This window comes from Rhopilema esculentum, chromosome 16 (assembly GCF_057945365.1).
Source record: "Rhopilema esculentum isolate cy_ngs chromosome 16, ASM5794536v1, whole genome shotgun sequence".
Classification (NCBI taxonomy): domain Eukaryota; kingdom Metazoa; phylum Cnidaria; class Scyphozoa; order Rhizostomeae; family Rhizostomatidae; genus Rhopilema; species Rhopilema esculentum.
The window spans coordinates 5,987,776-6,014,660 of NC_142830.1; the positions used below are offsets into that span (position 1 = coordinate 5,987,776).

General features: G+C 34.9%; 3 protein-coding genes across 6 annotated transcripts in view; 1 reads left to right on the forward strand and 2 right to left on the reverse strand.

Annotated features, from left to right (window-relative positions):
• Window positions 1–8,826, reverse strand: LOC135682756 (dnaJ homolog subfamily B member 6-B). Of its 3 annotated transcripts, XM_065197776.2 has the most exons (11): window positions 8,686–8,826; window positions 6,017–6,273; window positions 5,677–5,781; window positions 5,211–5,320; window positions 4,543–4,590; window positions 3,972–4,056; window positions 3,098–3,153; window positions 2,478–2,631; window positions 2,221–2,258; window positions 1,803–1,860; window positions 1–1,481 (listed from the first exon to the last, which is right to left on the reverse strand). In XM_065197776.2, exons 3-11 carry the CDS (start codon window positions 5,742–5,744, stop codon window positions 1,355–1,357), a joined length of 744 nt encoding a protein of 247 aa, XP_065053848.2. In that variant the 5' UTR covers window positions 5,745–5,781; window positions 6,017–6,273; window positions 8,686–8,826; the 3' UTR covers window positions 1–1,354. The 3 variants fall into 3 exon arrangements, with proteins under 3 accessions (XP_065053848.2, XP_065053849.2, XP_065053847.2); XM_065197777.2 differs by lacking the exon at window positions 6,017–6,273 and having other exon boundaries at window positions 5,677–5,766; XM_065197775.2 differs by lacking the exon at window positions 6,017–6,273 and having other exon boundaries at window positions 8,686–8,823.
• LOC135682757 (SAP domain-containing ribonucleoprotein) lies at window positions 8,797–17,486 on the forward strand. 2 transcript variants are annotated; one of them, XM_065197778.2, is made up of 11 exons: window positions 8,797–8,958; window positions 9,724–9,820; window positions 10,134–10,273; window positions 10,483–10,562; window positions 10,943–11,000; window positions 11,164–11,237; window positions 11,994–12,045; window positions 12,984–13,052; window positions 13,766–13,855; window positions 14,073–14,132; window positions 16,975–17,486. In XM_065197778.2, the coding sequence occupies exons 1-10, from the start codon at window positions 8,923–8,925 to the stop codon at window positions 14,112–14,114; spliced, it is 738 nt and encodes a 245-aa protein (XP_065053850.2). In that variant the 5' UTR covers window positions 8,797–8,922; the 3' UTR covers window positions 14,115–14,132; window positions 16,975–17,486. The 2 variants fall into 2 exon arrangements, with proteins under 2 accessions (XP_065053850.2, XP_065053852.2); XM_065197780.2 differs by lacking the exon at window positions 16,975–17,486 and adding an exon at window positions 14,654–14,793.
• The window catches only part of LOC135682058 (SCO-spondin), a 26,883-nt gene continuing 14,720 nt past the window's right edge, over window positions 14,723–26,885 (reverse strand). The window contains exons 15-25 of the mRNA XM_089112934.1: window positions 26,714–26,884; window positions 25,493–25,962; window positions 22,766–22,864; window positions 20,276–20,339; window positions 19,419–19,551; window positions 18,598–18,866; window positions 18,066–18,245; window positions 17,671–17,841; window positions 16,363–16,533; window positions 16,006–16,182; window positions 14,723–15,171 (exon numbers count right to left, since the gene is read on the reverse strand). Coding sequence (XP_088969060.1) covers window positions 14,879–15,171; window positions 16,006–16,182; window positions 16,363–16,533; window positions 17,671–17,841; window positions 18,066–18,245; window positions 18,598–18,866; window positions 19,419–19,551; window positions 20,276–20,339; window positions 22,766–22,864; window positions 25,493–25,962; window positions 26,714–26,884 — 2,198 coding nt within the window. The 3' untranslated portion in view covers window positions 14,723–14,878. The remainder of the gene's footprint in view (window positions 15,172–16,005; window positions 16,183–16,362; window positions 16,534–17,670; window positions 17,842–18,065; window positions 18,246–18,597; window positions 18,867–19,418; window positions 19,552–20,275; window positions 20,340–22,765; window positions 22,865–25,492; window positions 25,963–26,713; window position 26,885) is intronic.

Consider the following 26,885-nt stretch of genomic DNA (forward strand, 5'->3'; position numbering starts at 1 on the left):
TTCAACTGACATTTGATGCATTGCACAGCTTTTATTTTTCAGCCAGAAGCTTTGCGACAATCTATTCGTGATAATACGAGAAATTTGATCTAAATGCAACGAATAAGTGGAAGGAAAATCCTTACTTTTAACTGCAAAGGACTGCATTCTAACAACGACTATATTTATACTTAAAAACGACAAGCTATTGCACGAAAGACTTTATCGATACACACAAAACCAACGTAGACATGGCAAACGGTATACCGCTAAAACGTACTGGTGATTTGTCCCAATAGCATTTGGCATTTAAAACATATCAATGCGACTAGGAATTTGAGGGCCTATTTCCATAAGCATTTTGCAGTGAACTAATGGAGACAAGTAGCTATTAAACGGGCAGTTTGAGTAGCAAAAGAACCAAAACCAATTGAATCATTACATTAAGCATTCGAAATGTAATATATATATCGGTGCAAAAGAATATTGTAAAAACTTGTTGGGATTTCTGAAATGCTACAGAAAGGTTAATGGATTACTTCTCGAGGCTATGGTCTTTAGACAACACAAGAGAACAATATGTGGCCATTAGCATGTTGTCTTGACGGCATATGGCAATAGGACATAAATATAAACTTTTGCCAAAATAAAAATCACATTTAGCAAACAAAACACAAAGTAAAATGAATCAATAAGTTAATAAGATATACATGTGCTGAGTTCAAGCTGAAACTTTCATTGGAGATAATTTTACTTTCCTTTTGATTACACATTATGGATGTTATCGACACAGCATATAAGTGGTTGCCAATAATAACGAGAGTTTTTTCAGTAATATAATACATCTTCAAAAGACAAGGGTATTATCGATTGACTGTTAGCACTGTGCTAGTTGGCTTTACAACCTATACAACAGAATATTGCCCTGCAGGACGGAAGATGAGCAAAACGTAGGGAAGTAAAACCCTTTATAGGCAAAAACTGAAAGATATATAGTAATCAGTTGATACCGTAATTACCAGGGAGAAATATTTAAAATCGCGCAATAGCACAACATATGACAGTTTCGATTATGAGGTTTCAGCTGACTTGAAATAAACAAGGTGAACAAGAAGGCTAACCACCTTTAAAATGTACATTTTGAGCTCTACAAACAACATATGCATTTTTTGCCCTACATATGACAAGCTAAACGAAAATAATCAAATTAACTTTCTAAGCTTGTTAATTCTATATTTGATTAAAACAATACAAGAATCCAGAACACATTATTTTGCATTTATTAGCCTGTAACTATACTCTCAATCTAAGTAATACTCTACAACATCTTATGATTAACTAGAGTTATTTACAGAATGAATACAACTGCCCAGTCCTACTTGTGCCTTAACCGCTTTTTCTCACTCTCTTCATTTGTTAGCTGCGGAGCACCGTCAACAGTTCGTGAGATAAGCTTCCCGTTTTCTCGTACCTCCACCGTCTCCTTTCCATTCTCTTTAACTCTGCAAAAGATTAGCTCGTTTAGAATCATCACAGAGCTTGAGGAGCCATGAATTACATCAAATGATAAACCATCTTTTGCAAAATTAAGAGCCACTTTTGTTGAAAGATATCATTTCAAAACCTTCTTGACTTCCATATTTCATTATATTGTGCAATTGACTAAAAATTTGAAACTGTCAAAAACAATTTTCAGAGATAATTTATTAAGAAATATCCCCTAAAAAGCTATATCTGAAAGACAACAGCACACTTAATGAGGATCTTTTAGCAGTGTCATTAAAACAAAGAAAAATTAGATGTTGTGAGAAAATGACACAAACTTTTTTGTCTCTACGGTCCTCCCATTGACTGTTTTTGTTGAGACAGAGGTTGATCTCACTGTAAAATTAAACATGATTATCAAAACATGGTACAATTAATTTCAGCAGCTGCAAAAATTCGTTGTATTCTTAGTTACGGCACAAAGATAATAGAATATCATTCACGTTATTAGTTTAGTCTACATCTAACAAAACTAAGAAGATGAGAGTCTGAAAAATCTTCTTTCACGTGTTTAAGGAGGTTTGGTTTGCTGTGGATTGTTACAGACAGACCCGGAGAGGGAATGACAGATAAAGTCTAACCCAGCAAAAAGTAATTTAGTATAAAAATAAAAGAGCACTTTTTCATTAGAATATCAAGAGCGATCTTAACACTTAAGGCAAAGGAATCTATCTGATATGTTGAAAAATAACATACTTGAGCCACCACCAAACCCAGAGCCAAACGAACTAAAACTGCAAAAATAATACTGCATTAGATTTTCGGACAAATTAGTTAAGATATAGGTCTTGCAAATTTACGGTGTTTGACACTAGTAGAAAGTGTCAGATTAGAATGAACGCGACCAATTTTGCAACGAAAATGAGCAATTGCCTACACTGTGCAAGGCACCTTTGTAACGAGTTTATGATATCTCCAAAACAACAAGCAAGTTAAAACTTCAGTAGCTATACCTGCTGTTTGCAAACCCATCAGCGAATCCATCTGAAAAGCCAAACGAGCTGCTAAAACCAAATGGTTGCGAAAAGAAACTATCCATTCCACCTCTCTGGGTTCGTCTGCCACCTCCATCGCCATTAGATCTTTTAGCACCACGATGCAGAGGGCCTGAAGTGGAATGATACACACATCCATTAACTGAAAAATTGAAACGGTACACACATTAACCCAATTTCTGCTTCAAAACACTGTTTAAAGGTAAACGTTTGGTGTTAACATCACTTTTATGATCCAGAAACGTAGTTCCAATGGGAAATCCAGAGGCAGGCCTCGCTAAAGTGTGCGAGCACGCGAGCGGCCCTTGCAGGCAAACCATGCCGATTAAATTACTTCTGCAGGCACATCTGAAAAAGCGGTCTTCGATAGACTTGTTCAAAGTTTTCAATTGTTTAAGAATTTAGAGAAACTATTCAGCTACAAGTTTCACCATGTTAATATTAAGTTTTACCACCATGTTAATATTAAGTTTAAGGGAAAAGGAATGTATCGATTACCACCATCTTAGCAAACAAATATGTCTATATATATTACCAAATAAAAATGAACAAATATATAAGGCTGTAATAACTCTCACCTCCAAAAAATTCTCGGAAGATGTCATCACCAAACGGGTCGTGAGAGAAGAAATCCCTAAGGGGAAATTTAACTTAAATAATAATTCTTAACGGTGAGGATTCACAAATTCAACAATTATAGCTCAACAATAAAACATTGACATGTTGGCGTTTAACTGCCACTGTTTTGGTCTGTAGCCAATGGGCAGTTTCATATCATTATTTATAGGATCTGAAGCAACCTTTCTTCAAAACCGATAGCAGGGCTCAGTTTTGCCAAAAGAAACAGCGCCAAAGCAAGTTAATATTGCCAGTTTTATATCAAGCATTTGTCAAGTTTCTAACTTTTGCATTGCACTTACACAGGAATTGATATGACATATTGCTTTATAATCATTCACAATATAACAAGTAGGCTTGGTGGTTTTAAAAATAAACGCAGCAAAAAATCAATTTTTGATCATCATAGAATGAGGCAATTTGTGTGTTTTTTGTTGTTTATTCTCGTCGCGTTGTGGTGTTCCTTATTTACTACCATAATGTCAATGTAGCCTATATTGTGAGCTTCTACACCGAGTGATTCGGAAAAATTACATAGCTAATAAGCATTTTCACATCTCTTTGGCATGGTTCAAGATAAACTGGTTACAAAACCAAAGTAGCTAGCATTAGTGAACGCTTTGCTTTCCATCAGTATCAAAGAAAACAAATAGTATGTTGAAAGTGCTCACAAATGACACAAAATGTAAAGATTGTCTCACAAAAAGTGATCAAAATGGAGTGAAAATATTGAAAAACAAATCAATTGTTTTCACTGCTACAGTATACATTATCCCATTGACTAATACAAAAAGCTTCCTGTCTAACAAAGAATTACACTTAATGAAAACTCACTTGAATATGTCATCTGCACTGCGAAAGGTAAAGTGATGAAAACCACCAAAATCTGCAGCACTAGGGCCACCACCACCACCACCGGCTGATAATAAAGAAATGGAGATAGAGAATTTGTATGCAGAGCAGTTTTCTATGCTCACGCATAGCACAATCTAGCTATTCTTGTTACCAGCAATTGTGATGTATGTTTTCTTAGAGCATTTTTAGTAGCATGTACAAAACACAAATATCTTACATGCTAATTGGTTGTTTATCACATGCAACGAAATCTCATGTTTTTGGCCTCTGCAAACATTCAATTTTTGTGGCAAAAAACAAAAGCCACAATCCCTGGTGACAAATTGCCTGTGTTTTTTGTGAATTAAAAAACAGAATATGATTTTCTCTGAAAGCCCCTTCAATAGGGTTAAGAAAATATCTCATGTCACCATTACTTCAAGCCTGAAAGTCTTAAAACCCAAAAAACATAAATACCAATATCTTTTTTTCAATTTTTTTTCACCCAAGATAGAATCTAGATCTTACTTTTTAACAAACTTGATTATATTGTATCATTCTGCCTATTTACCTTTTAGTCCATCTTTGCCATATCTGTCATACACAGCTCTTTTTTCCTCTGAAATAAAGAATTAGTGATCACTGAATTAACACACAGGCATACGCACAACCAAGAGAGGAAGTGAAAGGAGCAAGAAACATTTAACAATAGGTACAACATCTAGAAAATGAAATAGTTCTACAATTGGCATCAAGGTATTGAATATCATGTCTCTGGTGTAGAAATTTTTTACAAACTTCTAGATAAAATCAATGCTTATACATAAAAAAATGGTTCCATTTTTTAATTTTTAGTTGATCTTTTGCTAAAGTGTTTTTTTGAATTTTAAAACACACCAGTAAAACAATAACTATAAATAGGAAACACTACTACCATTGATAATTCAATACAGCCCCCTCTTGAATAGACTGGCTGGCTTCAAGTTCTTAATAAGCCCCTCTCTTGAATAAGCCTCTCTCTAAAATAAAAATTTGCTTCCAGATGCTGTAAAAAAGTGGTCATATAATCAATGCTTCTTTTAAGGGTTTTTTTGCAATAGAGGATGTATTCATTAACTTAGTTTGAATTAATGCAATTTATATCTTGCATCTCAAATATTCCCCCAGGTTAATTGAAACAGTTTGGTACTTGAAGGTTTATTAAAAAAATGGATAAAAATGAAAAATAGAAATGCATACGATCTGATAAAATGTCATATGCTTCAGAAATTGATTTGAACTTTTCCTCAGCTTCCTTGACATTATCAGGGTTTTTGTCTGGATGCCATTTCAGTGCCAGCTTTCTGTAACTGATATAGATAAAGTTCTTGGTAAAAAAAGAATTGTAACAAAAATTATAAAAAATATCTCAGCACATAGCGCTATACTTAATTGGTTGAGAGTCAAATTTGAATTTGACAAGAATCAGGATAAGAATCGGGACATGGTTGAAAATCATGCTATTAAAATCAATAACATTCATGCAAAATAAAGAATGTAATATTGCTTTGATTTGGATACAGGCTTATATAGAGATATAAAAATATGGCAATTTCCAATGATGGAGGAATTTTCAGGTTATAAGAGGTATAGCCCTCTAAAAGTTACTCTGACTAATTTATAATGATGATTTGCAATAATTTGTTATTGCCAAAAATACACTTACGCCTTTTTTATTTCTTTTTCATCTGCATCCTTTGAAACACCCAAAATTTTATAGTAATCTTCATCCATTGCTCAATATTGTACTGGAAGCCTGAACAGCAAATACCTTACAGGAAGTGTAATATAAGTACAACACAGCTGATGCACAGAAAAGTGGTTAGAAAATGATATCAAATGTAATAAAGTATCTAGTAGTTAAAATGCATAATATTGTATCAGCTCTAATTGGCCCCTACGGACAAAACATCTAATAATAATCCCATTAGACAAGAGAATATTGCCTTTTTCAAGGGAATTTAGATTTTCATTTTCCCAGTTTCAAAAGAAAGTTGCCAACCTACCTTCCTTTCTTTAAATGCAGAAATTTTACAAGGTTTGAATGTCATGGGGTAGTAAGCTATAACTGTGTTTTCAGGAAAAATCTATTAGTAGTCTAACTGGGGTGGCTGGGAGAGATTTTTAACTGCTATTAGAGAAAATTGTGGTATCAGGGCATGGCTGCTACTGTTTTTACTTCCAGCCACACACTCTTCAATGGTTGTTTTCAACATTGCACTGCTTTTTCTAGGCCCTCATGGTCGTATCTTGACTTTCTTGGCTGCAAGATAAAGACCCCTTTCTATTTTCTATCTTAAAGCTCTCTATCTCATAGTCATAAAGAGAAAGCAAAAACCAGGAAGGGGGGGGGGGATAATGGCCATGGTCGGAGGTATATTTGATCTCCAGAGCAATATGGCCCATTGTCAGAATAACCAGACTTATAATTTTGATTTTGATACTAATCCCAAAAAAATTGTAAAGTTGCAACATGTCTCTTAGTTGTAAATAACAGTCAGAGGCATTTTTTCCCCATTTTTTCTAAAACGACCTTAATTGGAATACATCCGAAGTCATGGCTACACATTCAGTCTTTCAATTACCACTGTAGGCTTTGGCTTTGAGGGTCTGCGGCATGCAGAAAAATATTATCAGTTTACAGTAAAAAGGCTCTCTGTTCGTAGCTGTAGCCTCTTTTTTGCTGCTATTTAAGACCCTCTTTTAATAACAAAATCATATCGGCAAGTATAGTACATTGAAATACTATACCAAAGGACCTATACAAAACCAAATACTATACTTAACATACAAAACCAAAGGGCCCTTTTTGAATTCAATATAAGTGCAGATCTAAATTTTTGATGAAACTAACAAATAGCTTGCAAATAAACTACATATCACTATGCCAAAAAATAATTAGATAACGCTTTCTTTCATATATTTAAACATAGTCGCTGTTGGTGTGTTTATTATTGTTGTGGAGAAAGGATTGTCTGTCAGTATGTTGTTAAAACCCCCAACGTAAACTAGAAACAGCCATATGATTTATTTTAGACACAATATGCCAGAGGAATGGAAAGATGAATGAAAGAATCTTGCTATTAGAAGTGACCCAGCTAATAGCAAGTCCGCATATATTAGATCTTTCATAACAGCATGATTGACCACTTTAAGTCACACAAGAAGACACAAACAAAGGTGGATAAAAAAGTTGCTATTAGGTTTCACAAACCTAATAGCAAAATTTCAGGACTGTGGCTGTAGTATTTGTATTTGTTTGCCGCCGTCAGATGAATGCAGATTAGACTAACAAAGCTAATACCACCCCCAGCCGCTCCTGTAGTTTTCAATGCATGGTATTATTTTCAAATATTTGGGAACTGTACTGGCAGTATTTCACTGGAAGCTGAAGAATTTTTATTTTGAAGGCCAAAATCATTCATTTGTTTCATATTATGTTAGCTGCTGTAAACATTATACCAAATTACTTTCTCTGCACAATCTGGGAAGGGGGGGGGGGGTCATTACACTAAAAACCTCCCTCTCTAAGGGCCTGTCAAAGAGGCTGAGCTGTTTTGATCAATGAAATGATATTGTCAATATCTTGCCCAAAGTGTTTTTACCAGGTCATATGGGCCAAGTTTATCCTTAGGTCATACCGATCATGCCATAGGTCTTAGATTATCATAGTACAGCTCATTCTTTGGTAATGTCATTTCATCTCATCTTTTTTCTCAATTCATGGCAGTTCCTAATTCTTGATACTACAGCCAAATATGTTGAGGCCAAATATGAAGAAAACAAAGCTAAACAAATGATGCAGTGACAACTTCTGAAAGATTTGCATTATCTTCCTTTTTACTTTTAAATTAGTTTGCAAAGTCAAAGTGGTTGTGACTTTCATATGGAAACTTCTCCATTTTTCTTTACCCATTTGTGAGTTTTTTATGAGTCCCTTTGGAAATGAGGTGAGCCAAATGGCCAGGTTTGTGGTTATCTGCAGGCATGACCACTAAAACGACAATACTTGAGCTTATATTGCACACAGGCCATACTTTATAATTACCTGCATTTCATTTCAGTTGCAGCTGCAACTAATCACAGACCAAGTATCACTAATCATTGACAATATAGCACCAAATCATTCATAAATCTTAACATACTTTTATTCTGCTAACAAAATCTCAAAGAGAAACTAACATGCTAAAACACACATTGTCATGATACGAAGGACCAAACCTTCGATTAAAGAACAAAGGACCAAGCCCACCATTATGTTAGCACTACAACAAATATGGGGAAAACCCACCAATTTCACTGTAATCAAATTTATATAAAATTGTTAAAACAAAGAAATCTAGGGTAAAAACTTAAAAACTTGTATGGAGACTTGAAAGTAAATGAATGCGGGGGTTTCTTCAGTTTGCAAGATTAAATTATTCAAGAACGAGCGTTTCCAAAAATAACAGACGTTTGGTCTCACAAAATATTTGCAATCTTGGCCATATTTCATCGTAGGACCTTACATTTTCTCTAATGTTGGAACAAATTTGCTAAAACAAACAGAGGATTATCACTTCTAAATCAGAGAGGATCTAAAAAACATAATAAAGTCATTCGTCGCATCAAAAATTGATCCGATTAATCATGCAAAATCCTTAAGTTTGAAAGAAAATACAATTGCTGTACTTACAATCTATCCCACAGTTATCAAATCCTGAGGTATTCCAAACTTAAATGTCCACCCGGTGACTTTTTAGTGCTGTAAGTTCATATCCTTTTCCCTTTCAGCAGGTCGTATAGAAATTTCTAGTTATTTTCCTAAGTATACTTCACGACGTAAAATCAGACTCGACCTCAATACGAGAGTCGAGAAGTCTTACATTGACGGACTTACATCGAGTAATGCAAATGCTGCGCGGCAACAAACATGGCTGACGAAATTGCAGGATTTCCAAAGTTGAAGGTAACGTTTGATTCGAAGAATTGATTGGATTTTATTTGAAGAAAGGATTTTCGGCTCTATCTTTATGAAAATAATCGTTAATGTACAATATATTTTATTGAAAATAACACATGATCTGAAAATGCAACGATGGCAGATATATGGGTTTTGATAAACTAACAAACCACGTGAATTTTCGACTACGCTACGTTATAATGATAGATATTGACTTATTAATTACTTTTGGTGATGAAATGACTTGTATGGCTAAAGAAACACCAACATTTTCTGCCAATGTCAATCAATGCACGGCTCTGTGCCAAATTTTTGCTGCCGAAAAATTGTCTTGCTGATGCCCTACAACCCAGACAGTGTCTATTATCCAGGGAGGATTTATCTGTGGGCCTAATTGAAAATATCTTCGGTGTAGGCATCAGATAGATACTGGTAAAGTAAAACCAGATTTCTGAAACTTAGTTCACCAATTTATTGGCACTGAGTAAACTTGATGTGTTATACCCTCTATTTAATTAAAATTCAAACCACAGTTTTTCACAAAATTCAGTGCTACTTGTCATTTAGCTGCAATCAACAAAAATGCATAAAACCAAATAAACATTTTGCACTAAATTTCTAATGTTGTATTATTTCAGGAATGATAAAAATGTTCAAAATTATTGATGGAGGATATTTAATACTATTTCAGTGTAACAAGGCCTATAAACTACACATAATATTTATTGTCTTTTAATACATTTTTCTATATCAATCAACATTGTCTTGAAGGTCGATGACTTGAAAAGAGAGCTTCAAAAGAGAGGTTTGCCAGTCAAAGGCACCAAGGCAGAACTTCAAGAAAGATTGCTAGAGTATCTTAAAAAAGGTATAAAATCTAAGAAAAATGAGATGTGTCTCTATGACACTGAGGCCCTAGAAAAAAGTGTGTTTCTTGTGTACCTTTTTGTATTTGTCAAGTTTCAAGTATTTCTAAATAGTAATTTATTCAAATCAATCTTATCTTCTGTTGTCGTTTCAGTAGAAATAAAACTGGCCTTTGTTGCTTTTTTACCTTAGGTTTAGTTTTTAGTTAGAAGCCATGCTTTGCCATTTAGTAGTGATGTATTTAGTAAAATTAGTCTTCTTTTCTTCTGGAATTTATAAAGTAAAATATTTCTATATTCCATGCTGTTTTGAAGATGTAGCACTGGATTCTGAGGAACATAATGACAAGAGTGAAGATGGAAGTGATGATAAAAATGACAGTGATGTGGATAACAATGAGCTAGAGCATTCTGTTGAAGAGGAAGAAGATCTTGATGTTGCCACTGTGCAAGAAGTAAGCATTTTCTTCCAACCTTTTACCTTTGTTGCTGCATGTATTGATATTGGTTGTACAGTTGTATGCTTTTTTCATAACAAATCTAATAGACTACTGTAAAAGTAATGGGTTAAATGCAAAAAGTCATAAATTCTAGCTAGCTGAAAGCCACCAAGAAGCCAAGCTGTCATCTTTTTTTACAACCATTATCAACTTCTTTTTTTAAGCTTGATGATGTCCTTGAGGTGAAAGTACCAGAAGTTGAAATCAAGGATGTGCAGCCAAAAGAAAATACTTCAGATCAGAAGTAAGAGCACAAATGTTGGTTTCATTGCATTTAAACATCTTGAAAAATTTGTCTTATTCAACAGGGCTTTTATTTACTTATTCCATATATTTGGCAATTTTTGCCATATATTTTCTGTCTCCATAATAGCACATTGGATGATTTTCTAACTTTCAGAGATTTACAGAAACATAAAATTCCACTGCAAAAATTATTTTGTCAGATATACCCAAAGTATGTGATTCTGAGAGTCCTTTTTACCTTAGTATTCTTTATCGATATTACTGCAAACTGATATTTAATTTTTGTAAACAGTATGTACTAAACAGAGGTTTTAATGTTGATGTAAGTCGTGTAGTTGCATGTCTTAGAATTGTACGGATACACATGGATCATTTTAGGGATGAAGCAGTGAAACCCGCAGTTGTAAAAAAGAATATTCCACAGACAGAAGAGGAGGTAAGTTGCTATGATTATTCTAGATATTGGAGTTTTTGTTACTTGTTGTGTTACTAAGCTGCTAATATTTTCTCTAAAAATTCTATTATTAGTTATATGTTATTCAGATTCTTATGCATGCCTTTTGAAAATATTCCATATGAATAATAAACTTCTTTTTTAGAAAAGAACAGCTAGAGGAAAAAGATTTGGTGAGATTTCAAATGAAGTGGACAAGAAAAAACTGAGGGCTGAAAGGTTTGCATTGATAAATATATAAAAAAATTCTTCTCCCAGTTAGTTTTTTGGTTTTCATAAAAAAAGCAACATTTTAAGATTCTCTTTTGAAAAGGATGTATAGGTTTTGTCAACAGAAGCAATATTCTTCGACAATATAAAATTCTTGTTTCCATATTAAAGGATGAATGTTTAATATCATTTTCTGAGTTTAATGTGTTGCAACATACAACTTCAAATACTCAGTTCAATACATGGTCTGTCTGGCATGTTCTTTATTTGCTTGAAGTCAATATTTTTCTCTTTTTTTTAATGATAATGTATCTTCAATATTAGAAGACCTCTAGACAAGCTGCATTTAAAATGAATCTGGTATCAAAGTTTGAAAAACTGAGTAACTGGTCTTCACGTTTATTAAAATGGTAACTGGTCAAATTACTTTTGATACAAAAGACCTGGTTTCTGTAATAATTGATAACTTAAGGCCAAAGAAGCTCCATTACTGCAAGCCTTCAAGTCCTTTGTCCAGACTCCCAATCGAAACCTAATGTTTTGTGGTAGTTTGATAGTAAGGATACTGTAATATTTGTTATTTTTCTTGTTTTTATATACCTTTTGTTAGCTGTACAAATAAACTGCTTATTTGTAATAAGGACTTCAGCATGATGAATTTTTCACTGTGAATTTACTAAATAGTAGTCTGCTTATAGGATTTCAAGAGGAAATGAAAATATTTTTTTGAAATACTTTGTTATTCATTGCACTATCACTTTTTAGGTTTCAAGCAGGTGGCGCTGAAGAGGTTGTTTTTAAAGGGAAGCACATTGCTGTAAGTTAATATTAGATGAAATAATGTGACTTTGTGCTTGAATGACGGCACATCCATTGAATTTCTGACTTACAATAATTCAGCCTCCAACACAGTCGGCCTCCAACAGCTGGAATCGTCAAGTGAAAAGAAAATTCTTTCGAGTCATTAAAAGTAAACTTGAACGGAATGATGATGAAAGGAAAAATATCTGCTTGAATTTTGTAAGAATTCAAATAATTTGTCGCAAAACTGAATTTTGATAACTTAATTTGAATTTCCTGCTTCTGTTTATATCTGAGTAATCATGACAACCCTCAGGACAGCACTGTCAAGTGGCAAACTTGTGGCAAACTTGTTTTGCCATCCACCGACTGTTTTTGAAATACAGGTTGGACTATGTATTGTATGCTAAGATTAGTGGAGGCTGTGACTTGTATCCAGATACATATTTAATTATCCCATCGATATGAATATACATACTGTAAAAGCTCTATTAAGCCCCCCTCTCTTTAAGCCCCCCTTTTTAAGCAGAAATTTGAAATAAGCCCCCCTCTCTATTAAGCCACCTCCCATTATCATACAAGAAAGACTACAGAGTAAAGTGCAATGATTTAGTAATAGCTCATGATGTATTTGGTCATAATATTGCCAGTTTCTAATTTCATGTGTTTGAGTGTCAAAATTAGATATAAAATTAGACATGAAATTAGATATAAACAAGAAAAGAACAGGAAGATAAAAATCATTTTTGTATCTTGATTTTTAAGATAAGCCCCCCTTACCAATAAGTCCCCCTTTCTATTAAGCCCCCCTCTAGGACCTCAAAAATTAAATAAGCCCTCAAGTGGTTAATGGAGCCTTTACCTTATATATATTCATTACGGTATATATTTTTAAGCCCCTCATTATATCGTAGTGTTTGTTAGCTGATGTTGATTGTTTGTGAACTTCTGTAGGGAGATGAGCTGGAAAAGCTTAAGAAAAGAGCTAACCGTTTTGGCGCTGTGTCACCCGTCATAGAAAAGGTAGACATGACTTTTCCTAGTCATTTCTTGAATTTATTACATGTCTTTGACTGAAAAGTCTACACAGGCTGAATCTTTTTTCAATACCATTGGCTCGCTGCAAAGATTTCTAATAGGTTTTTGTTTTACGACTATCCTGCACGAAGTTTACATTCGACTTACCTAAACAGCTAGCATAAAAAGTCAAGTTTACGTACGCCTTTACCTTTCACAAAATCTGAACCGAATTTTAGCACGAATTTATATCCTTTTAGATAACAGAGTGGCTAGTAATGACGTCATCATTTAAAAGTGTTGTTGATTTTGAATATATTATGTGGTGGATAGTTGTAACTCTACGTATAAAAAGCCGTATAATTTTTGCAAAATTGGCCAAGATATAGCCGCAAGAGCCATCTCATTGATTTGGTCCTAGTTCTAAAATCTTCCAATAACACAGCCAACACAACAGGTATTCATTGGTAAACTTCCTTTTATCTTTGGTTAAATCCCAGTGTTTAGGCAGCTAACTGATATAGCACATGTGGAGGCATCATATTTTACTTTTTCAGCCTATACAGGATTTTTCTAAATACAAATATTTATGACCTCATCACTTAGACGCTCGTTTCTCCTTTAAGATTTTGTTGGCCTCAAACTGAGAACGATATCATTGAACTTGTTGTTTTTGAACATTAATTAAGTGATGTGTATTTTATCTGTAATTATGGCAGCTTGGTGAGAATGAACGAAAAGTTAAAAGGCAGCAAAGGTTTGGTATTGTAACGAGTGTGTCCACAGTGCCATCCAAAGACAATCTTGATGTGAGTTGACTGCTTTTTGAAGATATTGCTATCATAGAAAATCTTTAATACATGCTCTCAATAAAGTGAAAACCAATTTGTAGGTTATGTTTGTGCTTTGCATTTGTTAATATTCAATAGTCTTATTTAGTTTGTTAATAGTCTGATATTAACCAATTCAATATTTTTCTGTCACTTTTTGAGGTTTTACGTGTATGATATGATCTTTCGTTTAAAGGCAAGAAAAAAGAAGAGAATGGAGCGATTTGGAAATGTGTAATATACTTACGTATATATGGTATGTAACATTTTATTTTCGATTTCTCTTTCTATAAACAGACTCTTTTACGTGACATCTTTTCAATTTTTTGTGCTTTGCTCGCTTTTTAACGCAGAGCTTCTCAAGCTTGAAAACGTAAACGGCACTTAGACATGTTGTGATTTAAATATTCTTAACGAGTAAGAACGTTTATATCAGAATTATGTTAAAGCTCTTTCTAAACTTTAAACATTTCACTAATCTTTTACTCATCTTTTGTTTAGTTAAGTTGAGCATAGTATAGCGAGGGTTGCTAAACTTTCATTAGACTTCAATGAACATTTTTGAATATATTGCAAAAATTTGGAAATAGGTTGCACCGACTAAGCCTTATACCTAGCAAGAAATGCTTTTGTAACAAATGTGCGTGCATTTAGACCTCAAGTTTTATCTTGACAATTTTCCTCTAAATGACAATTTTCCTTAGTTTTACAATCCCTGTAAAAAAGCCTTTTCCCCGAGATATATTAGGGTAGTGATGAGATAGGACTCCCTTTCAGCCCGAAAGATGCCTTTCCAGCCTGAAGATGTTAGAATAAGGTAGAAACTAGAAACAGTGAAGGACCAACTTCAGGATAACAGTGTATATGCATGCATGAATTGTCTTTGTTTTAGTATTTGTGGACAATAAATAATGATGTATCGGCTTAACACTACTTGTAAATAAGGTATACTTGGCTTCTAAGGTATGTTCCACTACTTATATCTGGTACCAGGGTATCCCATTATTGGCATCGGTATGTCACTTTTAGGTACTTAGTCGTCCCCCAGCATGGATCTCCAAACATGCTGTTTTTCGCGTAGATTCTACAGCTTCTTTGCCCATTGCATGCGGATTTTACTTTGTTGTATGCATTACCAGCCGAACAGTCGGTACGCATCGCCCAGGTCAACCAGTTTTTGCATGTACTCTTGTTTCTTCTGCCATACATTGCATACCGAATAGAGATTCTGTCACTGCCACTGCACGAAGCCACTATGGAATGGCCCTCACAACAAGTCTTGCTGTATTCTTTAACTAAAGAGAAATATCATTGTTCAGTTAGAACATTGCCGCGTTTTTCTCATTTTCTTCAACAAATATTATGAAATGGGGATTTGAACTTAATTGAACTTTCTATTCAATGGTTTGCCTTTAATAGTAACCTTTTATTTAAACAATAAATTGAAGGGCATACCGGTTATGGGTCTTGGGTCCTAGTTCCTACGTTAAGGCCCTGGGTCCTTGTTTTCCGGTATGCCCAATTATAGGTCTTGAGCGTTCAATTCAGCAAATTGCTTATAATGTTGATCGCAGTGGTTTAATTTTCTTAACTATGCTGAACCAATTTGTTGATGTAAGTTCTATGTCGCTGTTGGCTAGTTTTTTATCATAGGTATACACCTATTCGCCCGTCTATATAGTTTTAGTTCAAGCCTCTGTTCTAATTAAGATGGGTACTGGAACAAGACAAGGGAGCCTGAAGGAAATTAGCGGGAAATTTGTTTCTGGAAGGATGGAGAGAATTTTTGATAATGTTTTCAGTAGCTAAGCAAGTCTCATTTTTTTGTGTACCAATAACTTTTTCCGAAAATTTCATACCGCAGTGACAATTATTGTTTAGTTTGGTCTATTCTGTTAGGCCGCATCGCTGTGTATCGAAGCAACCAGAAATATAGCTTAAGTTTTTGTAAAACCAAAGCATCAAGTTCTTCATTACGGCCTTATTGCAATGTGATTGTTTGCACCGTAAGGAGTGTAAATGAAGTTTAAATGTCATATCTCTCTGTTCATCTTTAATCTGCAATTGGCTCTTGCAATGTGGCCGATTTCCATTTCGGATTTCATGCCACCTCCTAAGGTTGTACTTACTTGGACATGCTTGTTGATTACATGGTCTTGCTTCTGTTCTTGGCCCGAAAGCATCGCAGTTTCTACCGCCGTGTGCTGGCCTTGGGTTAGTACACGTGCGGCTTCTATATTGCGAGCCTCCTCCACATGATTTGGAGCAGGAACCATAGCCAGTCCACGCCGTGTATCCACCATGAACTAAAACATAATAGGATTGAAGTTAGATGTCAAAAGCATCCCCCATTCATACTCCTATATTCACTTATTGTGGAAGTTATTGCTCCCGCTTCAAGTTTCCCTATTTAAAGGCTTATGGCTTTGGTTGATTTGAATATCAAGAAACAGTCTACTTCCTTTATAAGGCTTCTGGCAGCTTACCTGGACAAGGACTCTCGTTGCAGTTTTTGGTCTCTACAGATTTCCCAACACAGTCATTCCCGCCATACATTGGTGGTGGATTTGTGCAGCCGCGGATACGTTTTTGTTTCCCCCCTCCGCATCGTTTTGTGCACATGTCAAAAGATGTCCATTGTGACCATCCACCATGAACTGTCAAAAAAATTGCTTTAATAATTTTCGGTTTATTATTTTAGGGGAAGATAATTAACGATATTTACAAATTGTGACACTCTTACGTGAATTACTATGACTCGAAAATTTACCTGACTGTTTATTGTTATTGAACTCTCTAAAACCAGAGTTGGTTGTGACGTATCACTTATCTGTTAGGTCCTTCCCTTTATGTCATCTAAGTATTATCCAGAATCCTTTTGGGTGCACGTTAGTGGACTCGAGAAAAGTACATTCGGTGAACCCAGATGATCTTTGACTTGAATATATCAGATGTCTAAGATGTATTTCTGGCAGCTAATCATATAAACTAAAATCTAACATCAAATGCTTATTATTACAAGACTCCAATCGTTTGTATATTTTATGATAGTGTATGATTGCAGAATCTCACTGTATTGAAAATGTATTTTTTTGCAGGACGTATCAAATGTGGCGATTTTGGAATACTTTCAGTAGCCTAAAGTGGCCTAAAGACACCATTTGTTATAATGGTCTAGTTGCACAAATTTTGACTGCCTTCATGGAAACCATGAACTGTAACTATTACGTAACTGCATTCAGTCTTGTTTTGCCCTTAGCAAAAGGTACCTAACTCTAGATAATTTTGTATTGAATGAGATAACGATTTTCTTATGTTCTTATTAAAATTAACTCCAAATTGTGTGGAAAATAAGCTTAGATTTCCTTGTTACACCTTACTCTACTTTCAATTGTCATGTCTAAAGCTCGTGCCTTTTATTTTCTATTTGGAATGAGTTTTAGATTGTTTCATAAGTTATCAAGATCATTATCGATCGCTAGTTCTTTTATACTCCCTTTCTTTCTTAGCCACTGCTTGCAGCACTTGCTTTTTCTCTAGTTTTCATTGTGATATATCTAAGTCCACTTTTAATTAAATGAGTTTTATGGTAAGATTATTCATCAAAGCAGCAATTTTCTTTCTTTGCGTTCATCTGATGGTAACCGTCGCTTGTAACCTTGGCTTTCAACTGAAAATAAGCTCAACTCAAGGTAGCTCACTTTGACGTGGTTATGAGAGCCCAGTTCTAGAAATGCCTTCCCCTTCAGATAACCCCTTTTTTATTGTTTAGTAATAATTTTACGTGTACAAACCTGGACAAGGTGCAGGATTGCAGACACGTGTTTGCTCTGTCTCTCCGTCACAGTTTTTTCCCCCATTTGCTGGGGCTGGGTTCGTGCAGCTTCTTGTTCTTTCCTGTACACCTCCAGCACATGACTTGCTACACGTGCCATAAGTGCTCCAGCTGGAAAAGCCACCGTCAACTATGGTAAAAAATGTATGTAACCATATGTTTACACTTTGTGTATAGAAGGCAGGGTGGTTCTAAGTTGCAACTTAGACTTGGCGAAATTTCCCTGAGTTTCAAGGCTCATTAATGAGCTGTGTGTCGTTACATCCCTCTGGTATAATCAAAACCTTTCGCTCAGAGTTCACCTCTTTATGAAGAGCATTATGTACCAGGCTTGAAAAAGTGTTTATTATTTACCTGGGCATGCTTTGCTCATACATGGCTGACTCTGCGTGCTTTCGCCAAGTGAAGAGCAGTCTTTTCCTTCACCTTGCGGTTCTGGGTTGGTGCATGTGCGCTCTCTTATTCTTATCCCTGGGCCGCACTCCGACTGGCATTTTGTCCATCCACCCCATTCAGCAAAGCCACCGTCGACATCTGAAAAAACGCTCTTTTTCAATGATAACCAGGTTATTTACCGAGGCCTGATCTGTTATTTTTTACTAGTTTTGCGGCTCGGGTTTTTTCTCATTTCAATAACGATTTCTACATTAACTCACTACCAACTTTTTCTAGAACTACTATATAGAATTTTGACATGAAAATCTTAATAATTATCATAATTTTGACACATATTATTAGCTGATAAATTCCCAGCTTTTTATCATAAAATAATATTTTCAAAAATGCATTGGTTTTTCACTGCTATCTTTTTTGGAAAAATAGAGCTTTCTTAAATTGTCATAATTAGATTCAATCGACCAAAATGGAATGAGATATTGACACATACTTTTAGGAGCTCTGCTTTTGAACTTGTAAATGTATTCTGCGTTGGCAACCCCAACACATTCTTTGTGAATGCCATGTTTGCAGCCTGAATATGTCTGATCCCCAATGCAAAGGTGACCTTTATGGGTCATATCCAGCAGCTTTTTCAACTGTTCCGCTGTCTTTCCATAGCATTCACCATAGTAATGTAATGCAAAACCGACATACACGTCTGAGGCTGTTCTGCCTTGGTTCTTCTTTCGTGTTTCTTCGTCACACCGGCATGCCAGACTTACGACAAAAGGAAACACATTAGAGACACTTGTAGCTTGAAAGAAAGGTATCTCGACATTGGGAAGAATCCCTTTAGTTTCGGAAGACCCTAATTTAAGGGTTTAAGGCTTTAGGACTATGATAACGCTACAAGTTTTGTACAGCTGACGTTTAATGTGAACAGATTTGATGGGCATCTTGGTCATTAATCTCGAGGTATCAAACGTATGATGCGAATCTGCTGATAATTATGGTGGTACCAGAGACAAGAGAATGAAGAGATATAATTTGTTTTTGGGAATACCCTCCTAAATGCTAGTTTCCATTCAAAAACATCAAGGGTATGAAATTCATTCAACCAAGTAATTCTTATCATTTTTAGAAGAATTAGATAGATAGATTTAGGCTTTGGAATGAGTGAAAATAACAATGATTTGATAAGCTATTATAAACTACTGCGGCACAGCAATTATTAGGTAAAAATTCATCCCCTTTTGTTGTCAATTTTCAATTATTGAAATCCTTAGCAAGAACGTGTTAAAGATAAAAACGATTAAAAAAAATATTTACCTGTGCATGTAAGCTTCAATGTTATTCCAGTCAATTGAGTCCCTGTCATTGATGATCAGGTCTTTGACGTCTGCACTGTACTGTTTAAAGCAACCAATGTTGTCATACTTCCTCTCGCAAGTCGTGTGCCTGCCTGGTTTAACAATTATGAAATTAAATTAAAAACTAAGCAAAATTGAACCATAGTTATACCAATGATGGTTAACGAAAATAGAAACGAGAATTGTTTTGACAACAGAGACGATCTAACCACCATTAGACATTCCAGTATATTTTCAATTCTGAATTAAAAGTGATACAGTGTAGAGCTAAAAAACTCTGTGTAATAAGTTGGTGGAGAAGAAATTAAGCTTCATTTTTATTGCACACCTACGTTGCTTTGGAACAATTATTATCTCAAACTGGTGAGAAAGCCATGGCTATATACTGTACCCTAGGTTTTACTTTTTTTTCGTTGGAAAAAGTTTTAATGTGTAGAACAGATTTCGCCATTAAAGGCACTCTTTTTGACACGATTCACTATGGATATAGAGTCTCCAAAAATCGCATATGTTTTCAAGTTGATATTATCTTTTGCCTTTTTTAAGCCTTTAAAACTATTGTCTGCTATCTCCATTCGAGTTTAAAGATCATTTAGGCTTAACATTGGGCATCGTAACAGCCAATTCCAAATTCAAACCAGCATGAGGCCTTGTAGAGGATTTGTCTTTCTTTGAGTAAGCAGTGGTCTAATTTGATAAAATGTCTAGAGTGGTACAATACAATATCGGATTTATAACATTTGGCTGGTAGAATTTTATCTAGTGTGTAGGAGATAAATAGAGAAGAGGAAATGATGTTAAATAGATTTGATTTACCTTCAATGCAGATAACTGCTAGGAACAAACAGCAAAGTATAGCTTTCATATTGGAATTGTCTCTAAGATAGAATGAAAAATGTTAAAGTTCTTCAAAAAGGGGCAGAAGCTCATATTCAAATACAACGTGATGACTCAAAGCTGGTAGTTTTGTAAAGTTAGTATCAATCTGTCCAATTATTTTTGATACGCTCATAATTACTGATTAATATTGTGGTTGTCTCGGGCACCATTGCAGAAAAAGATATCTCAAATTGATTCATACTCGGAGAACAGAAACATCTGCAAACTAAATTACTGATGGTTGTACCTTAAAAGTTGTTCATAAAGGGTTTCACCAGAGTTAAGAAAAATTGTATATTCATTGCCTGAGAAATAAACTGAAATTTGAAAATATTCCTTAAAGAATAATGGGGACAAAGCATGGTCTCGCGTGGTGCAACTCTGTCCTTTTTTACGCTTGTGTGTGTAGACGCCAAGGGTTGAATATACCCTTTTACAACCGTAAGCTGCAGGTGAGTACTTAACCTCTTTTACTGAAAAATGGGAGGCATGTGGCCTCTGTTACCTCTAGTTCCTACCTTTATGTCTCGTGCTAAACCCCAGCAACCTACATGGTTTTGCATCTTTGTAAACAAGCAGCTATTAAAAAAAAGTTTTTCTATTTCTTCTACTAAGAACTAACATTAATATTTACTGAACATCTTGGTGCCTATAGAAGAAACATCCATTCATATCTCATTGAGTATCTCAAAGTCCCTGAGGTGGTTTTATTTTAAACTATGAAATATGGTACAACATGTTTCCAAGTTTTAGTAACCAATGGATTTTATTTGTTGTACCTCTTTTGAGTGTGATATAGAAATGACATGAGCGTGATTTGCCCTTGATTTTGTCATTCTTTGCTTTTATCTTTCAGATCTTTGCATGAATAGTAAGCATCAAAAGAACAATCGATATTTATATAACTTCTATTCGAATGTCATTTGTTGACAGAAAGGAGTGAAAATTTCAAGGTGCAGTTAGGAGTAGCAGCTGCATTTTTATGTATTTGTATGAATTGAGAAATGATTTGCCTCGATTTAAGTTTTTCAGTTTGTTGTTATATCAACTTTAGTTGATTTGGGTTGTTTTGAACAGCTGCTCGATATTTTTTCATAATGTTGAATTTTAGATACTGCCTGCAGAGTGACAAAGAAAAAACACGTTCAGAAATATCGCAGCAGCATGCAACACGTTGTTTTTGCTCCCATGGACACATCTTTGTTTATTCCTACGCTGTGCATTAATGTTTGGCATTCGGCAATTGGCTCAATGTAAATAGAGCAAAGCCACTCTGTTTCGTTTCTTTTACAACGTGTCAGGGCAAATATCTGAATACTGGTGTAGAAGTAAAAACAGGTTTTTGTTATGAATAAGTTATATATATGCATAAACTACAAATTGGTTAAAAATTACATTCGGGTTATTCTTGCGAAAATTTTGTTCAGTTATGATGTTTTTTTTCAAAGGGAGAATCCTTAACAGAATACTTTACAGGTAGATCTTTATCTTTCTCTGATGGTATTCGGATTTTGATAGCTTGTAGGAAATGTTATCATACCTAAAACTTCGATTAGTTGATTTTTGGCTTGAATTTTTTCGGGCAAGCTGGTAAAAAGATGGTCAAAAAATTGCTTTCCAGAGTTTTTAACCTCAATCTTTGTTTCTATCAACTTTTTTCCAATAAAATTTTACATTTTGAAGTAAATAGTTATATTATATTTGTACTTTCATTGCCACTTATATGTAGATGACTCGTATTTGACTAATCTTTTGATGTTTACGTGAATGAAACTTGAAAAAGAATGGTAGAAAAAAGTTTTATCGTTTTCTAAAAGCATGTGTAATTTGTATGACAAATTGTTCAAATATTTCACTTTCTTAGCCATTTTCCAGGTACAGTTCTCAACACATACAATATGACAACATTGCAAGATTGAAAGGATGATTTTTTGACTCTTAGCTTTAACATTTGAATGTATTTAGTATTTGGGTGGTTAAAATTCAAATAAATCTAAATCCTAAACATAATTGACTATGCTTTATACAACTAAACACATGAGATATAAGTATCTATGTATTTCTTGAAAGTCCTGCAGCATCATTATCAAAATTAAAGGTGCTTGCTCAATGTATTTTGCAAATTATTTTCTATAAATGGCACTTTATCCAAATAATTGCTATCAGCGCATTTATTATCCTTTTTATTATAAAACAGATTAGTTTAAGGTTCTTTTTATTTTAATGGTTTTATTGTTTAGTAACCATGTAAGGTGAAAATACATTTGTAAGCTTCTTTATCTACAAGAAAAACGTGACAATAATGGTTCTTCCGATATTTCATAAATTCGACTTAGACAAGGCTCATTGTGAATATTGAGATTTAGTTGACAATAATAAGGCAGTGTAAAAAAGACTTTATTTTTAAATTAAACAAGGTAACAAACCTTTTTTCACTCGACACAATTTATTTTGGATTGATCTCTTGCCTTTTTCTTCATCAACCCTAATGTGATTGCCACTGCTTGTTGATCTATTTATAATGTTCTTTGTTCAAACAGTGTATTGTAATCGCTAATTATTGATTTTTGCACTGCTTATTAAGTTATTTTGTTATCACCAATTTTGTTTGCGGCTAATTCATTGTATGAACATATCAAATAATTGAGAAAACATGTTTTCTACTGTTCTTTCTCCGCTATAAGTAAATCTTTAATTGGAATTTTTTTCTTGAATTATTGAAATATCCTAGCATCAGGCACAGTTAACTCAAACGACGTCAGTGATCAAAATCTGAAACTAGATATGACGTCACTTGTCCTTTTTCGAATTCTTTGATGACGTGAGAAATTTGGAGAAAAACTCAAGAATGTACAAAACCCTTTTTTCTTAACTCAGTGATATGAATGAAAATATGATTGAATGCAGGCGAAGAAAGAAAGCTTGGGACCTGGGCCAGATGACGTAACAGGATGATTATGAAAGGATCAGAGCACTATTTTTTTCAAATTTTGCAAGAATCTTTCATTAGCAACTCCGGTAACTTCTGTCAAATTTTTAAAGAGACCATTACCCACTAAAGAAATCTTTTTCCTGATTCCACTTTGATATCTTTAATCAACGATGCAGAAGAATTTGATAGAAATATGCACTTTCTTCGTATTTTTAAGTCTCATGGATGTTAAACGAACCCATTCAGATAATATGACCCAGGAACTAATGAATCGAAATGAAGTATGGAATCGAACTGATGAATGTTTGCTTTCTCTATTCATCACTAGTCAAGTATCTTCAATCATCAGTGAGACCATCTTGCCACCTTGATTGTATAGAAGTACTCTTTTTAGAAAAGTACCATTTCTATAGTTTTCGTTTAAAAAAACTTTATGGTTTGCCAATTGCGTACTAAAGACATTGAAGGTAAATCGAAGATTTTGAGCATCCCTTTTGCCCAAATAGTTGCTAATTTTTTTAAAAAGCAGCTCACATAATTTGACTGTGCCTCTTCTGTGCAAATAGGATCTATAGACTAAATTTACAAGAAAATGCCGTTCGACATGTTAGGATTATAAAAGGTCCCCAAAGATCCTAAGTTGTAGTGCCATTAGAACTCTGAATCTGGTGCCATGAAAACTCTGAATCTAAAGTTCTGCAAAGCATAAAACATCACACAAAACATTCTACACAGAACAAAGAGTATTAAACACAAATGCAAGTATAATTGGTGTGATAAGGGTGAGATCATGGGTCTGGCCTTTGAATTTGCTTACAGCACTGCCCATCTTCCTAACTTTTTTGAACAGCACCCCAGTTTATTGGTTATGCCATTTTATTCTGATCTCCTCCGCATTTACTGTAACCAAAGCAACTGACTTTTCAATTTGGAATGCGGTTTTTCATTCGCGTGCAGCAGAATTTGAAATTAAAATTGAAATAATGTGCGGTTTATCTTCGCTTTTTGGCAATTAAATTTTTTTATTAAATATAAACAAACACCATTGTTTAATGAACATTAGCTCTATGACAAAGAACCGAACGACTCAATGCCAAAAGATTGATGTTGATGCAAGCTGCAACCTAGTCTTCATCAATAGTTGTCAAGTTTTTTACTTTATCATTTACTCTTGTAATTATAGTTCCGCGAGCCCCAATTGTATACTTAGCCCATCATTTTCACGAATGGAGGACAAAACATGTTGAATTTCTATCATGTAGACAGAACGCCTGTTTCTTGCCGCCTGTTTTAATTAGAATAATCAAACTGGAAAAATCTGACATTCTCAATTGAGAATGTTGAGAAAGTCTCGATCCGCCCCTGCTTGCCGGGCCTTACAAATTCCGTAAACTACCCATGACTCAAATAAGCGCCCAGCTCGAAGAAGAAGCTATCCTTAGGAAAATATTGTCCATGTCCGAATAAATGTCGAACCGGGCGTTTATTTGAACAGAAAACTACTGTTAGTGTTAGAATTTTTGCTTATAATGTACTGTGCTGTGCTTCTTGAAAATATTCAAGCAACTCGTTCATCGAAACTGGACAGTTATAGCAATAAAACATGCTTGAGCAATGAGAGCAGCTTAATGTTTTTACCAATGACTGACTGAGGACACGTCCCCCCCAGTTCTCAGCAGAATCGATTTGCATTTCGTCTAAATTCGACGAGAAAATGTTGGGGGGGGGGTAATATTTTGACACCGTACTTTATGTGATGTAATCCTATGATTTTCAAACTGCCAATTTTCAAACAAAAGTTATTCATAGGCGTTCCCTTTGGTTAAAATTGGCGTTCCCTGTTGGTAAAAGGGCGTTTTCTGTTGATTAAAAGGGCGTGGCTTAAATATTTTTGGTTTGTTCCCCCCAGAGCTTAGTAGCTAGCGCCGCCATTGTTTTCAGTAATCTAGCATGAGATGTTTTTCAGACAGAGAAATTCAGTCAATATAGTTTAAGGACAATGTTATAGAGCTCAATATAGTTTAAGAGCAATGTTATACGATTCAATATAGTTTAAAGACAATGTTATATGTGTACGTGATTTTATTTTCAGCTAGTATATAAGCTGCTACTAATTAGGCTATGGGTATAGGGGCTGCTTTCTATAAAGTAGCTGGTTATTCAAAACCTTCTACAAAGTTAGCTGCTACATGAGACTGTCAAACATCCTTCACTGAGTATTAACCTTTGCATCTAAATTTGACTTCCAGATATTTCGGTGTACCCCAGCAAGGATCTCCAAAAACAGAATTTCTCGCACCCACTGAGCACGATTGTCTTCCTTCACATGACCCAAGAACCTTTGACCACGAACTGCCAGCACCACAATTAGTGCTCCAGATAAACGACAAGGCTCCTCCACATATTGAATTTGTTTTCCTTCCATACAGTGCATGGGTTATCTTTATTCGCGAGCTGCCTCCGCAGCTCAAGTGAACATTACCATTTTCGCAAGCCCTTTTGGTGTATTCTTGTGAAAGGCATACATGAGTATTGCAAGAGGCGGTTTGTGTTGCAGACCCCAATCGACTGCATCCTTTCCCTCCATGTTTGGGAGGAGGATGGTTGCAAGATCTTGTTCTTGTCTTTTTGCCACCCCCACAGCTCTTGCTACAGCTGCCATATCTCCCCCAGCTAGAGTAGCCTCCATTTACTGAAACAGAGCATAACCGTTTAAAGGAAGGCAAAGTAAATAAGATATTTCTCTCAGGTTTCCTTTTATGGAAGTCTGTTATTGTTCTGTTACAGTTCCTTTTCGACTCATTTCAAATCGCTTTTTTAAAAAAATTCCCTATCAAAGTTTACCATTTTCAAACCTATTTTATTGTATCCAATAACGCGCCTTAACAACCATTGATATCCTTTAAGAAGGTTTGTTTTTAAATACATTCCTTTCTTAAAATGCATTTTCAAAACAAGTGAAACTGGAATACCTAAATGTACCTAAATGCTTCACAATTCCTTGCACTAAATTTTTGACTTGGATCAAGGGCCATAATTTAGTGTACGTGTAGGTTTTCATGATGCAAATTTTCGTAATATTGATTTTTCCCGTCATATCTCTTCCACGCATTAAAACTTTACATTGTCCTGAAATCATGACTGAAAGCATGATGATTAACCATAATCTAAGCCAAAAAGGCATATACAGGTTTGGGAAAATTTGGTTAGAATCGTCACCTTTTCGAGGGAATGGAGGTTATAATGCATATGTCAGTAGTATACAACGAGGTTAAGAGAAAAATTAAAAAAACGAGGCTGTAAGATTAGTTGAGGCTGCATTCTTTAGTTGCAAAAAATTCCACCCAATTACCATTTTTTTCCTCGTCATTCAATCCCGTTCTTCAAAAAGGGCAGAGACACTGCAATTGAGATATTTGCTTAAACCTGTCACTAAATGTTACCTGGGCAATTCTGGGTATTACATGAAAGTGTTTCCAAAGCAGCCCCCTTGCACTCTTTTCCACCATGGCTTGGACTTGGGTTAGTGCAACTCCTTGTTCTTCTCTTGACTCCACCTCCACAAGTCGTGCTGCAAAGACCAAAACTTCCCCATGGTCCATATTTTCCATCAAC

What these genes read in the sequence shown, in the direction of transcription:
- LOC135682756 (XM_065197777.2), bottom strand. Translation starts at nt 5,744, where the DNA reads ATGGATGAAGATTACTATAAAATTTTGGGTGTTTCAAAGGATGCAGAT. An exon ending in TGGCAAAGATGGACTAAAAG is followed by an intron (nt 4,057 to 4,542) that starts GTAAATAGGCAG and finishes CTTTATTATCAG; the next exon opens with CCGGTGGTGGTGGTGGTGGC. An exon ending in AGGACCGTAGAGACAAAAAA is followed by an intron (nt 1,482 to 1,802) that starts GTTTGTGTCATT and finishes AATCTTTTGCAG; the next exon opens with AGTTAAAGAGAATGGAAAGG.
- LOC135682757 (XM_065197778.2), top strand. Translation starts at nt 8,923, where the DNA reads ATGGCTGACGAAATTGCAGGATTTCCAAAGTTGAAG. An exon ending in GCTAGAGTATCTTAAAAAAG is followed by an intron (nt 9,821 to 10,133) that starts GTATAAAATCTA and finishes GCTGTTTTGAAG; the next exon opens with ATGTAGCACTGGATTCTGAG. An exon ending in TTCCACAGACAGAAGAGGAG is followed by an intron (nt 11,001 to 11,163) that starts GTAAGTTGCTAT and finishes CTTCTTTTTTAG; the next exon opens with AAAAGAACAGCTAGAGGAAA.